This window comes from Podarcis bocagei, assembly GCF_964188305.1.
Source record: "Podarcis bocagei genome assembly, chromosome: 1".
Taxonomy (NCBI): domain Eukaryota; kingdom Metazoa; phylum Chordata; class Lepidosauria; order Squamata; family Lacertidae; genus Podarcis; species Podarcis bocagei.
Genome location: NC_138125.1, coordinates 35,556,375 through 35,570,494, shown reverse-complemented (window position 1 = coordinate 35,570,494; position 14,120 = coordinate 35,556,375). Strand labels below are relative to the sequence as shown.

The 14,120-nt window shown below is 42.4% G+C and overlaps 1 protein-coding gene and 1 long non-coding RNA gene across 5 annotated transcripts in view; one reads left to right on the top strand and one right to left on the bottom strand.

The window, feature by feature from the left end:
• PPP2R3C (protein phosphatase 2 regulatory subunit B''gamma) overlaps positions 1–14,120 on the bottom strand; it is a 24,262-nt gene extending 10,142 nt beyond the window's left edge. The window contains exons 1-4 of one of the 4 annotated variants that reach the window (XM_081209069.1): positions 13,937–14,089; positions 8,100–8,227; positions 1,105–1,209; positions 887–999 (exon numbers count right to left, since the gene is read on the bottom strand). In XM_081209069.1, the coding sequence (XP_081065195.1) occupies positions 887–999; positions 1,105–1,209; positions 8,100–8,227; positions 13,937–13,985 (395 nt within the window). In that variant the 5' untranslated portion in view covers positions 13,986–14,089. The other 3 variants (XM_081209066.1, XM_081209067.1, XM_081209068.1) reach the window with 3 other exon arrangements.
• Positions 11,954–12,628, top strand: LOC308596288. Its single transcript, XR_014012441.1, has 3 exons — positions 11,954–12,055; positions 12,114–12,153; positions 12,192–12,628. It is a non-coding gene; the product is annotated as an uncharacterized lncRNA (long non-coding RNA).

Below are 14,120 nucleotides of genomic sequence, written 5' to 3'. Positions count from 1 at the left end.
TTGGGTTTGAGGTTGTGGACTGAACGCCCACATTGTTAGAGCCCCTCAGAAGGTGCTATATCCTGAAGAAATATTATAATAAACTCTGCAAGCATTAAGTCTTGGCAAAATGTATCCTCTTCGATACCTCTCTCATGTCATCTGCTTGATATTTGACTGGCTTGAGCTTTCACCTCAGTTCTGGTAAGAAGCTGTCCTATACTCACGATCAGGATGCTTCTGCCTAACACATAAAAACACTCTGTTGCCCTACTACGTACAAGGTCACAGCAAAAAAAAACCTTATTTTGCTACCTATAATGGTACTTCCCCTCCAACCACTTTACAGCTGCTCAAATGATGTTTTTATCAGAACTTCCTTCTGACAGCCAACAATATATCCTTGCAGAACTACGTGAATTTTACCGTGAGGTAGAATATGAGCAATCAGGGATGTAGAAAGGCTTAACTCATTCCTGAGGTACTATTTGCCCACTGCCACCAGTATCAGCAGTACTGTTGCACTGGTCCAGTCCACAGAGTTCTACTATCAGGCTCCCTTGTCATCAGCCTCTGCCACCCCCGGCTCTTATCACTGCTCCCCATAGCTGAATTGGTCGGAAGGCCATGAGGAGAGCACCCTCTCTGAAATCCTGGAGAGCCACTGCCAGTCAGTGTAGACAATACTTAGCTAGATGGACCAATGAGCTTGGTATAAGGCAGCTTCCTAAGTTCCCGTGTGTTCTAAAGCTCTTCTAAAGAGCTGCCTACAAATTTTAAGCAGCATACAAAGGGAGAAATAAAAATTAAGTCGTAACAACCTGCAATTTGAATGTTGACCAAGACAATCCAGAACTATTAAGATAAGGGCAGACTAGCCTAAGTCCTGAAAATATAGGTGCCTTACTTGCACTTGGATCCAGCTTTCTCACCAACTTTCAGGAAGCTTTCATAGTTGATCATTGCTTCATCTCCCATCATGGGTGATGTCTGATGCTTGTCCAGCAGAAACCACAAATTCTTAAAAGGGGAATGGAGGCAAAAAGTTAGGGAACTATCGCAAGATAAAATGATCAAGAATCGTTTACCTGAGATTAAGAAACACATTTTCATTTTTTTCCTTACCTGCAGTTCTTCGTTATCTAGTAGTTCTCTGCTTTTTCTCTGCAAAAAGACTGCTCTGGATTCTTCTCTTAGTTTCTGTAATAAAATTTCATCTTCTGCTGGCAGCTAAAGAAAGAAAGAAATGAATGTTATTTGTAGTGTGGTACAACTCTACTGACCAGAACCCAGGCTGGGCAATTACAGTAAAAATTGCATGCAAACATGGTTCATGGCCACAACAGAAATTAGTCGACTTTTCTTCAATATGCAAAGGTGGCAAAGAAAAACAGTAGACTGATGTGTATGTCAGCTGTCCCAACTATTTTTAAATTGTCTGCATGTTGGCATAACAATAGTGAATTCAAACTCCCAAGTCTAATATGTGCCTAATATAGCTTTTATATAAACACATGATTCTACAAGTTAAAAATCTTTGAGTATTAAAGTTTGACAACAACATGCAAGGTCCCACCACAACAAAATGAAGCAAGCCTGCAAAATAGAACCAGTCCTTTTCACATCCTTTTGAAAACTCAAAACTACAATGTATAGCTCGAAACTGATTACATCCGTGCTACAGGAATTATTGCATGAAGTCACTTTATTTGTAGGTTTGTTTTCTCTTCTTTTGACAAGCAGATGTGTCAAAATGGACATGGTAAATCTGATTTCCTGAACTAGCCCATCTCCACTCCATAACCAATGCAGCTTGTAGCAGGCAGTGGCTAAGAGGCAACAATGAAAAGAGGTTCTTCTCTTGCCAGAAGGTCAGGTGTGTGTCTCCTTCCCATTCCACCATCCTCTGAGGAAACCTCAGTAAGAGAAGACACAGTTCTGCTACATAAGATTGTAAGAAACAGCCTTATTCGGAGTCAGATCACTGGTCCATGCTGGCTGGGGCTGATAGAAGTTGTAGTCCAACTACAATGGGAGGTTATCAGATCAGGGGAGATTATTCTAAGGAGCCCCAGTTAGTCAATCTGATTTGACAAGGGCAGGGCAACCACTGTTCAGAAGCCTGTCGCCCCTGCACCTTTGAAAATACAGTATGGAAGTCACTTTATGTTAAGAACTCTCAATTTTTATCCCACCTTGTGTACCCATTATACAGTAGGAGATGAACCTCCCTCCGGCTGAGTTGCTCCAGCATACCAAGGCAGAGGGGGCCAAGGATAATTAAAGACCAAAGGTCTAGTTATAGAGGAAAGTTTTTGCCTGGTGCCTAAAGACATACAAATGGTACCAGGTGAGCTTCCCTGGGAACAGCATTCCACAAACAGGAGGTCATCCTTGAGACTTCTCATGCAGGGGTCCACAAAAAAGGGCCTAAGATTAAGTTTGCAGCATCTGGGTTGGTTCATATGGGGAGCAGCAGTCCTTGAGGTATTGCAGTCCTGAGCCATTTAAGGCTTTATAGGTCAAAAGCAGCATTTTACATTGGACCTGGAAACTAATTGGCAGTCAGTGCAGTCAGGTCAGAATTGGTTTTATATGCTCAGTCCTTCCGGCCCCGGTGAGCAACCTGACCATAGAATTCTGTACTAGCTGAGGTTTCCAAACCGTCTTCAGAGCCCCACGTATAATGCATTGCAGTAATCTAACTGCAAGGATCTTTGGATTTAGGATTTTAGTCAATTTTACCAGCTTTTATGTAGTAATAAAAAGCTGATCATATTTATGAAGATTTTTGATCAAGAATACTATGTATTTGCTATTGGACAGTTCAAATAATGCGGCAAATTTAAATGAATTGTAGAATGCCTTGTGTGTAGCTGAATGTGCACATTCACCCCTTCCCATCAATAATCTGAGCCTAACTGCAAACCAGATTCAAACCTCTACTCACATTTGTAAGGCCCATTTATCAGATTTATGTGCACCGTCACCTGACATTAAAGTATATGACAAAATTTTCTGTGAATAAAGAATTTATTGCAGAAACTGAAGGAAAAGAAGAAAATTACAGAATCACTGGAAAGCATACAATAAAAATGACCATCGCTACATAAAGACAAAAAGCAACGCAAGCTGTAACACTGAGTGTATTCAAGTACATTTTAAAAAGTTGAAGAAACCAAAGAGGTTGACAGTCAGTGCAGAAATAAAAGAGGTAGACAGAATGTTGAATAGCACCAGTTCCATGAGCAGACCGTCAAAAGCACTAGCTCAGTCACATGGTGATTACTCTCTGTGGACCTGCTTCCTGGTAGAACCACCACGTCTCCTTGGTCTCCCTCTCCTCCCCCTTGAAGGCACCCCGAGCACCCATGGGCCTGGAAGAGATGCTTGCACTTCAGATGCTCTGGGTGTGTAGCCTTCCTGGTGTGATCGAGAAGGGCCAGGACTCTCCCCCCGGGCAGGCACAGGAGAGGTTTCTGTAGGGAAAGATCTTGCTGCTGAAAAGAAATCTATAAAATTGTGTCTAAGGAGATTGAGCTCTTGGCGGAATCGAACTATCTCGGCATCAGTTCTGTTTGTGTCCAGGATCCGTTGAGTCCTCTGCTGTTGCCACTCTTCCTGGCGAGCCCGGAGCTCAGCTTCAGCAGCCTGACGCTGTTCTCGCCTTGCCAGTCGCATCTCCTGAATGAGGCTGTTCTGAAATGAGCGCTGCTGTTCAAGGAACAGTCGGAATGTTGTGTCCATGGCCTCTCTTCCAGCTCTTATCTCCTCCAGCAGGCAGTCTATGGTTTCCTCCCTGGCCCGGCGTCTTCTAGCCCTCATCTGTGCCACCCTATCCATGGCTGGCACTGGTTGCCTGAGTGCTGCCTCTGAGTCACCTGTTGGTCTCCCTGTTTTTTTGGGGAAAGAAAACAAACACACACACACAAATGATGAAGAAGCAAGAGTAAGAGTACATGAACACAGTTACTGTTAACAAAACACAAATTAGGAGGGAAGGAGTTCAAGGAGAGGGAACTTTCTGCGATCATGTCACTACCTCCAACTGGGTATGTTAGCAAAATAATTTATATTTATGGTTAGCAAATAAGAGGTCAGAAAAAGGAATGCTTTTAGTGGTAATGTCATTGGTAATATGTCTAGCCAGTCTTTGTAATTGGGACGCCTTCTCTGGTAACAATAGGTTGATTGATGGCAATAGAATATCCCACTATGATTTCATGTTTGCAAGCCAAAATAGTTTCAGTGACAGTTGAAACAAAAGTCCAGAGTGCAGGTGAATTTTGTAACCGCCTTCTTCAATCCATGATAAAGGATTCCTCTAGAAAGAGAAGCAGAAGCTTCATCCAGCAAAACCTTGGGCCTGTCAGCAGAAATTAGGTTAAGGACATGACCAATTTGAGGACACTTTACTATGGAAGTGAAATTAACTACGTGGAAGAGCTGAGGAGGAATTTCAAAGACAACTCTAGCCATCACCAAATATAGTAACATGATGAACCCTCCTCTCTTTCCATACATTGTTAGATTAAAAGCCTGAAGCAAAGAGAAATAGAAGCTCAATTACAGCAGTGGGTATTCCTTCAGAGAGAAATGTGGACAAATGATTAAAAAGACTCACCTATGAGTACTTTGTCCTGGACTCCTGCTTTTAACCTCTGTTCTGAATTGCAACTGGTTGGCAATAGTTGTGGAGCCTGAGCAGAAGCTGACCTGGCAGGCATTAGGGTGTCTGGTTCTTGGAAAGCGAATGGTAGTTCTTCCTCCAAGGCAGATGCAGCTGCCACTGTGCTGGAGGAAGATGAAGAAACAGGCTGCAGGGGCAGCTGAAAGGAAGCAACCTCTTCAAGTTCAGATTCCACCTTAATCTTCAGCACCTCCTGGAGGGGCTGTGTGGCATCACTGAGTCCTTCAAAGGTTGCTTCCATCTCAGAGTCCTCTTCCACCTTCCAGGAAGTTTCTGGTATAGGTTGCCAGGAAGGCCCTGGTTGAACTGTGGTAGTGGAGGGCTGGAGTCTCATAGCCTGACTCACTGAAGAGGGGCCAGTTTCTGTTTCTCCTCCACAGATCTCATCCAGCTCCCTGAAGAAGCGACAGCGAACTGGCGTGGCCCCTGCCTTGCCCATAGCATCCTTTGCCTTGCGATATGCTTTGCGAAGATCTCGGATCCGGTTGTTGCACTGGATTCGCGTGCGTAGGAATCCCTCCTCAGCCATCTTCTTGGCTAGGACAGCATACAAATCACTGTTGGTGGGCATGTTCTGAACCCGGCGCTGGACCAGCAAGGTATTCCAGTGACCCAATAGAACTCTGGTCTCCTCATCTGTCCAGGTGGGGCCACGAGGGGCCCGACCAGATGATTTGGATTTGCCTTGCAGTTCTCCCTCCATAACAGTTGGGAATGGTTCCTGGAGAAAAAAGGCAAAGTGGTCTCTGCAGACTGAGTCCAGGGCAGAGATCTGCACTGTGTGTCTGTGCCTGCAGGTCTCAAACAGCTCTGTGCTGCAAAGTCACTTCCAAAAGAAGGGACAGCAGAGGAGAAGAGGAATCTCCCAAGTACTTGCCATGCTAGATGCAATGAACAGAGGGCAGAATCCCCAAGAGAATGGTTAGCACATGAATGTTTTGGACAGGGTTTTACAAAACCCAAGAATTTGGGGTAACAAATCTCTCAGTCTTCCTCAAATACAAGAACAGGGTTTCCCCCTACACCAAGGTAGGCTTCTTTCCCCACACTTGATGTACCAAGAAGCATGAGACAAGAAACCACAGGATAAACTGTCCAAAAATGTAACATAAGACAAGTCCCTGCCAAACAGGACAGATGCTTCCAGCGTACCAATCTATCTGAATAGATGTTCAACAGCATTCAATTGAAGAAAAAGAGGTGCAGACATTTGCACAACAGAGCAACATTGCAATCTTTGAAATACACTTGTGCTCCCTCCCCGTTGTCCTTCCGCCGACAGGTGAAGACTTGCTTGTTCCAATAGGCTTTTGGGAACTGACTGCTTTTAATGAAAGGGCTGGTGCCATGCTGTTTTTATTGTAACTACTGGCATGGTTTTAACAGATTTTATATATGTGAAATTATATCAATGTTTATTATATCAATGTTTAATTGCTTCTAATGATTGTTTTTTCTGTTTTTAATGGCTCTTAATTTTACCTGGAAGCCACCTTGAATCCGATTTTATATATGTGTATAGTTTTAATTCTATCAATGTTTAATTGCTTTTAATGATTTTTTTTCCGTTTTCAATGGTTCTTAATTTTATCTAGAAGCTTCCTTGAGTCCCATCAGGGAAAAAGCTGGGGTATAAAGATAAAGATGATAAAGCCTCTCCTCATCCAAGAGGGGAGGTGTTGTGGGCGGGCCGCAATTTCTGCGTCACGCAGGGGGCATTACGCCCCCTGCCCCACTCAACTGGCTGGTGCACCACGCCCACAGGTAAGCGCCCAATCGGGCGGCTTGGAGGGGGCGTGGTTTGCAGTTTAACTTACTGCTGTGCTAGCCATTCCGCCTCATTTTCCGCCTTCTCGTTGTGAGCACTGGGGATGGAAAACTGATGCTGAAGCCTCCCTCATCAACAGTGCCAGGTTACAATCCTACACCTACAGTATTTCCCTGAGAGTGAGCAACAGAGAAACTCAATCGGACTTCCCTCTGAGCAGATATGCATAGAATTGCAGTGTTAACTTCACAAACTCTCATGAGTATTGTTTGTAAGAAAGACCTTCTAAGGGAAAATTGGAAACCTGTGGTGGACTCACCACCATTGGACATTTTTATGCAGATGTTGGATGGTCATGTGTCATGGATGCGTTAGTTGAGATTCCTGTACTGCAGGGGGTTGGACTAGATCCCTTGAGATCCCTTCCTACAATTCTATGATTCTATGTTCCCTCTTTCAGTAAGAAAAAAATAGCATGCAAAACATATACAGTGACAAAAGGTCTGATTATAAGAATGACACAGCAGTGTAAATAATATTCTATTTGGTTGAACATTAACATGATTTAGTGGTCATAATTGCACATTTATTCTGGAAATATCTGAAGTAGTATTGGTGGGAAACTTGATTTAAATTAATGATTTAAAGTGGCCTTTTATTGCTTATTTAAATCACACTGATTTAAAAGGCCACTTTAAATCATGTATTTTAATCAATCCATGCTGTTGAACACATAATGCAAAATGGTTAAAGCTTACTGGTGAAACTTTTAACAGGCCCTCTTTACACCACAAACCTATAAGAAGCAGCTGCACTCATCAGCGAATTCACTTGGACAAGTAGTAGAGGATTAGTGTCCCAACCCCCATCCAGACACGGTATACATAGACAAAAACTGTAATGCATTATCTCCGTTTACTAAGACTGCAGTATTATTCAGAATGGGTCTGGATAGCTAAAATAACATTGACTGCCATGTATACCTGCTTGTTTGCTAATACCACTGAGGGTGGGGTGGGAGCTCTACTGGTGGTACTGCTGTTAATTAAGCCATGATATGAAGCAAACAGAGGGGGTTCCGTTTCTGTAATGGTGCCCGCTCTATGGAACTTGATCCCCTTTGAAATAAGGCAGGTACTGACTCTGATGAGCTTTTGATACCTGCTTGAGACCTATAAGCTTACCTAGGCATTTGATGGTTACTAATTTCCACCTTTGAATAGGACACATTGCTGGCTACAGCTGATAGAATTTTACAGTGGTTTCATTTTTTAATATTATTCTACCTTACTGATTTTTTTTTATTTATTTTTTGCAAACTGCTCTGAGATTACTCAGATGGAAGAAGTGTGTGTGTGTGTGTGTGTGTGTGTGTAAGAATTAATTATTTGGAGTAGAATCTATGAGTCAGCCACAGAAAATCTTAGTTATGGAAATCTGTTTTAAACAACACTTCTGTGCAAAACAAAATAGAGTAGGATTCCTCTCCTTGGTTATCTAGGCTATTTATGTCAATGGACTTTGTAGTGAAAGGAACCAATTAATGTGTGTGCTTAATTCCCTTTGGTAATATGAAACTAGCAAATTGATTCCACAAAACAAAGGTTAACACTTTCCCCCTTTTAAACTGGAGAGCAAATGAGCACTGAAAACCATACTTACCCTATAATAAAATCGTGGTATGCTCATATAGGATGTACTGGCATTTTTCCTCCCTCCTTTCCATTCCAGGTAGTATTTTGTAAACAGCTCCATCTCTTCATCCTTCAGCTCTTGATCACTCCTTTTAGCTAGTTAATGTAATATGGGATGCATTACATTTCATAGCAAAACGTACTTCCATATGCAAAATATTTATTTCTGCTTTTGTATAATTATGCCAGAGACTTGCAGCCAAATGATTTGTCAAATACCTGTTTGAAACACACACACAAGCAAACACTCTGGCTTCTCTGCCCAATATTCTCTCAGTCTCCAAAGCAACGTTGGCTGCAAAATTCCTTCCTGCTAAGAGCATACAACAGCTCCCATGAAAGCTTTGCCTCCCAGAGTGACTTTTCACTTTGTCCATATAAGCTTTAGTAATTATTAAAAAGCTATTGTTGAGCTCTTTCCCAGAGCTGTCAGAATGTTCTACTACATCAAAACAGCTGTGCTAACAGATTGAGAAGGGTTGCAGGTTTTAGGGCAGAACAACATATTATTTCTATTTACTTGTAACAGAAGTCTGATGGATGCTTTGAGACACACATATATTTGTAACTCTACAGGTAGAAAAAAACATGTCATGGTGAGTGGTTTAGCCAGTGGAAGGGGAAATTAAGAATCTCCTCTCAGAGCTATTTTCCTCCTCTCAGAGCCATTTATAAATGGTTTTTTCTATAAATTGTGTCCACATGTAGTTCAGTCCCTCGTCAATTTTAGAATTCCAGTGTCAATCCTGCATAATATTTTATGCATTTTAGTAGCAACCTCTCTTAGCCATTTAACATAGAGAAATGCAATCCTTACAGTCCCATAGGGAGAGGAACACTGATGGCCTTTTCTAGCCTCTTAAAAGGGAGCTGAGATAGCACAATGAATCAGTGTTAGAAACTGGGATAGAAAAGCTAGGAGCCAAATGGCTTCTGGGACCTGGGTTGTGGGCGCCAAAACAGAATGTCTAGTCGCCACTTGGGGGGGTGTGGCGGCAACATTTTATTAATTCTTTTGATAAGCATGAACTAATACACAATTCACATAAGTGACACACTGTTAATATCACATTTTTAGAAGAAATTGTTAATACAAGTTTAATTTGGTGTTTACAATAAAAATACTGGTATTGTACTTCAGTTTTCAAAATACTCTACTCTTTATTGTTAAACTCCTTAACATTTTGTCTGTCCTTAATGTATACTTTGAGGCTTCAAAGCACATACATTTCAGTAAACCTTGAGTGTCAGCCAGGCACAAAAAATGGCACCCACTTTTTGAGGTGCTTGCAAATGTGCCTGGTGCCCTGCTTGCAAATAGTGATCAACTTTTGAGGTTACCTGGTTCTGTATTCTGCCACCCTTGGAGGTGCAGTTGGAGGGAACACAAGAGTAGGGCTTTGCAGCTGCAGCAGATTATGAAATTCCCTCCTGAAAGGGGTTTGGCTGGTCCTTTCTCTTCTGACTTTTGGGTGGGTATGCTTTTAATGTGTTTGGAGTTCTTTAATCTCCTGATGTGGCACTATAGTTTTTTAATTGACTCAATGCTCTTCCCCTGTCGCTGTTGTGTCTGTTTTTATCTCCTCCCTCTTTTTTATTTTATTTGTGTTTTAATTGGGAATCTGCCTTGGCGGCCTTAAAGGCGGGGCAAAACTTTTCAGAAATAAAAGGAAAATCCTAGCCTCATGTACCATGCATTGCAGGGGATTGGCCTACATGACCCATTCTTTCAACTCTAAATTTTATGATTCTACCATCCATTTTAGGAAACAGCAAAAATACATTTTGTTGTAGATCAGTTCAATTTTTTATTTTTTTACAATATATGATACAATAAATCATCTAACATAAATAAGTAAATATAGAATAGGAAAGCACTCAAGTGTGACAATCCCTAATGGTCATGTAATCAAAGCCATTACATGGAAGGAAATATCAGCTGTGGGTACCATTCACTGGCTCTACCAGATTGAGATGGACTAGGAAAGTACTTTCCCTGGGGACATGGAATTCTAAAGTTCTCAAAAAAGTTACTAATCTGCTTCACCCAAACAATCCTCTGAAAGGCTTTCCATTCTGATTCAAAGAGTACTGTATATCTCACACAGCCTGGTGAGCTAGTCTAAACATAGGGCCCAAGACAATGTAATGGCATAAGCAACTGCTTTTGGTAAAGACAATACAAATGCTTGTAACAGGGGTAAAGATAAAGGTACCCCTGACCTTTAGGTCCAGTTGCAGATGACTCTGGGATTGCGTGCTCATCTCGCTCTCTAGGCCAAGGGAGCCGGTGTTTGTCTACAGACAGCTTCCGGGTCATGTGGCCAGCATGACTAAGCCGCTTCTGTCAAACCAGAGCAACGCACGGAAACACTGTTTACCTTCCCTATTTATCTACTTGCACTTGACGTGCTTTTGAACTGCTAGGTGGGCAGGATCTGGGACCAAACAATGGGAGCTCACCCTGTCGCAGGGATTCGAACTGCCGACCTTCCGATCGGCAAGCTCTAGGCTCTGTGGTTTAGAACCTTATTTGGCCAGAGGGCTGCCCAAAGGGTTGACTGACCTTCTGAGAGCTATGTGATAGTGATGGGCATTGCAAAATTAACACTCACTAAGAATGCAAGAATAGTCATGCTGGATCTGTCAAAATACCTATCTCATCCTAACTAGGCTTCCAGGTGGAAAAATCAAAATTGGAAACAGAATTGTTAGACCCCCAAAGTTACATTCTGTCAAGAATGTATAACTTGCTGTTGAAATGGAATACTCAGGATGAAACGGTGAAATCTGCTATGATTAAATGGGCACAAGATGTTGGACATAACATTATGATAGCTGACTGGGAACAGTTATGGACCACAGGTATGAAGTTCACGGCATGTAATGCCTTAAAAGAGAATCTAATGAAAATGATCTACAGGTGGTACATAACACCAGTCAAGCTTGCAAAAATCTACCATTTGCCCGATAATAAATGCTGGAAATGTAATGAGACTGAAGGTACATTCTTTCCCCTTTGGTGGACATGCCCAAGGATTAAGAATTTCTGGGAGATGATTTATAATGAAATGAAAAAGGTATTTAAATATACCTTCCTGAAGAAACCAGAGGCCTTTCTCCTGGGCACGGTCGGCCAATTGGTGCCAAAGAAGGATAGAATTTTCTTTATGTATGCTACAACAGCAGCAAGAATACTTATCGCAAAGCATTGGAAGACACAAGATCTACCCACCTGGGAAGAATGGCAGATGAAGCTAATGGACTACATGGAATTGGCGGAAATGACTGGCAGAATCCGAGACCAGGGAGAAGAGTCGGTGGAAGAAGATTGGAAAAAATTTAAAGTATATTTACAGAAATACTGCAAAATTAATGAATGTTAGAAGGATGCTGGAATGAAGCGATATGGCTTCAGCAGAAATGTTATAAAGAATTAAGTAAAAATAGATTGTCAATGGCCCAAAGTGGAAAATTTAAGGTTAGATTGTGTTAAGATAAATCATAGAACAAAAATTGAGAAAGATGGAAAGGACTTGCTGAAACAGCTAATTGAACTAGAATACAAAAAAGGGAGGTGTGAGGTCGATGAAACAGGTAAATGAAAGCTAAAGATACGGAAATATTGGATGTGTTTTTAAATGTTTTTTGTTTTTCTTATTGTCTTGCTGTATTGTTTTTTGTTTTTGTTTTTCTCTTTTTTTGGATGTATTGTAAGGTATTGCTTTGTTTTGTTTAATTTTTCATTGTTTCTTTCTTCTTTTTTTCTGTAATCTTCAAACCTCTAATAAATATTATTTTAAAAAACAACAACAAAATACCTATCTCATCCTCTTCTCACAGTGGCCAATCAGAAGTCTATGGTAAGTCTACAAGCAGAACAAGAGGCAATAGTACTCTCCCACTTGTGATTCCCAGCATACTGCCTCAGACAATGTGTGTATGCACACACTCACTGCACATAGAGACCACATCGTCAGAGAGGTGGGCTAACACATTCAGACATACACCCCACTCTTCAGGTGGGCAAACACATTCAGACATACACCCCACCCTTCAGCTGATAAACAGAGGAGCAAGGCTGGGGATTCCTCCCCATCTTGTTTCCTCAGTGTAAAGACATTTTAGCAATGGCACCACATCAGAATGAGAAGAGATGCCTTTGAAAGGAAAGCAGTAGACAGGAGGAAGAGAAAAGGTACACATTTTTGTTGCCTGATTTTGGCAGAGGGCTGGTGGACCACAGAAAGCTTTGTATGTTAGATGTGGCCTGAAGGCTTGCCACTTCTGGCCTATAATGTCACCATTATAATTCCTCATCATTGGAGGGAAAGTGATGACTGTATAGGTGTCATAGGTAACTGCAGTTATTTATCAATGTCGCATAATACAGTTACAGGTAGGTAGCCGTGTTGGTCTGCCGTAGTTGAAACAAAATAAAAAACTTCCTTCCAGTAGCACTAGAGACCAACTAAGTTTGTTATTGGTATGAGCTTTCGTGTGCATCAGAATGCACACGAAAGCTCATACCAATAACAAACTTAGTTGGTCTCTAAGGTGCTACTGGAAGGAAGTTTTTTATTTTGTTTCGACATAATACAGTAGCAGCTATCTAAGAGCCACTCTAGAACCATGTTGGATTTGAAGACTGAGTCAAGCTCCCATCAGTGATGTCCTGTCACAATCTTAATTCCCAATATGTAATACTGGGTCCGAAACAAGAAGACGTTAAAGCAAAAAAATATGAACTGCAACAGAAAATCATTATGGCCTAATAGTAACTGTGAAAAATTATTCTATGCATTAAAAATCATCATGATAAGAGTAGGCTTGTTTCCTCCACACATGCCTGTGGATTGAACAGGAATTTTAACTTGAATTATGGATTGTAAACGCAAACCCAATGACAGTGTAGCATACTAATAGAAACAAAAAACTGCTTGGTCTAAAACTGTGTTTCCTAAACCTGGGTATCCAGCCAAATGCATAACCAGGATTATTTTGGGGGGGGGGATTTGTTGGGGGGGGGGAGCAAAACCGACACAACTGGTCAGTTAGTTACGGTAAGTATTCTTGGCTATGCACATGTAGCCAGCTGTTCTTGGACTACAACTCCCACCATCCTTAGCTAGCAGAAGCAGTGGTCAGGGATGATGGGAATTGTAGTCCCAAAAACTCCTCCAAAAAAACCCCTGGTCAAGAATGACTATGTAGCAAGATGCTGTCTTCCATTGGCAGGTAAAGTTAGTTAATACAGATGGGGTCCAATGTGGTGTAATTGGCATTGTGCTGGACTTGGACAAGAGACACCTGATTTCAAATCACTTGTGAAGCTCTGCCGGTGAAACGGGGAAAGTCATTACCTATCTCAACTTCACACCTCAAGAAGAGGCTTGTTGTGAAGAATGAGAGAAACCCATGGAAAGTGGCCTGACCTCCTTGAATGAGGGTTACGACAGAGGTACGACAGGGGAAAAAATGAATTATAAGAGTAATAAGGTGAAATAAGGGAGTCAGAAAACCGCCAAAGGCAGAGAGCTTCGCTATTTCTGTTCACTCAGGGGCACCGCTAACGAAGGGACGGAATCCTTTCAGGGTGGGGACTGGAAACTCCAGACTTCCCTGAAAGGGCTGCGCGGAAGGGTCGGCGGCCCGGTGGCGGAAGCGCCAAAGGCCAGCAACCGGCCTCCAACGGTCATTTGGCCATTCCGCCGCCCGTCGGTGAGGGAAGAAGGAAGGCGCTGACACTTGTCCTTGTCCTCCTCCTCCCGCCTCACTGCTATAAATCCCTGCGCGCGCACTCACGGTCGTTGCTGGCGGCCAAGCGGCTCTTCAGCGCCTGCTTCCAGTCCATGTCCCGCGATACTCCCGTCCCAGACGACCCATCAACCGCTCTCCCGACAACCGCCGCCGCCAACAGACCAACATCCGGGAAACGGCGCCTGCGTCACGTGACGGGCAGCTCCGTTGCCGCCATCTTGAGTGCAGG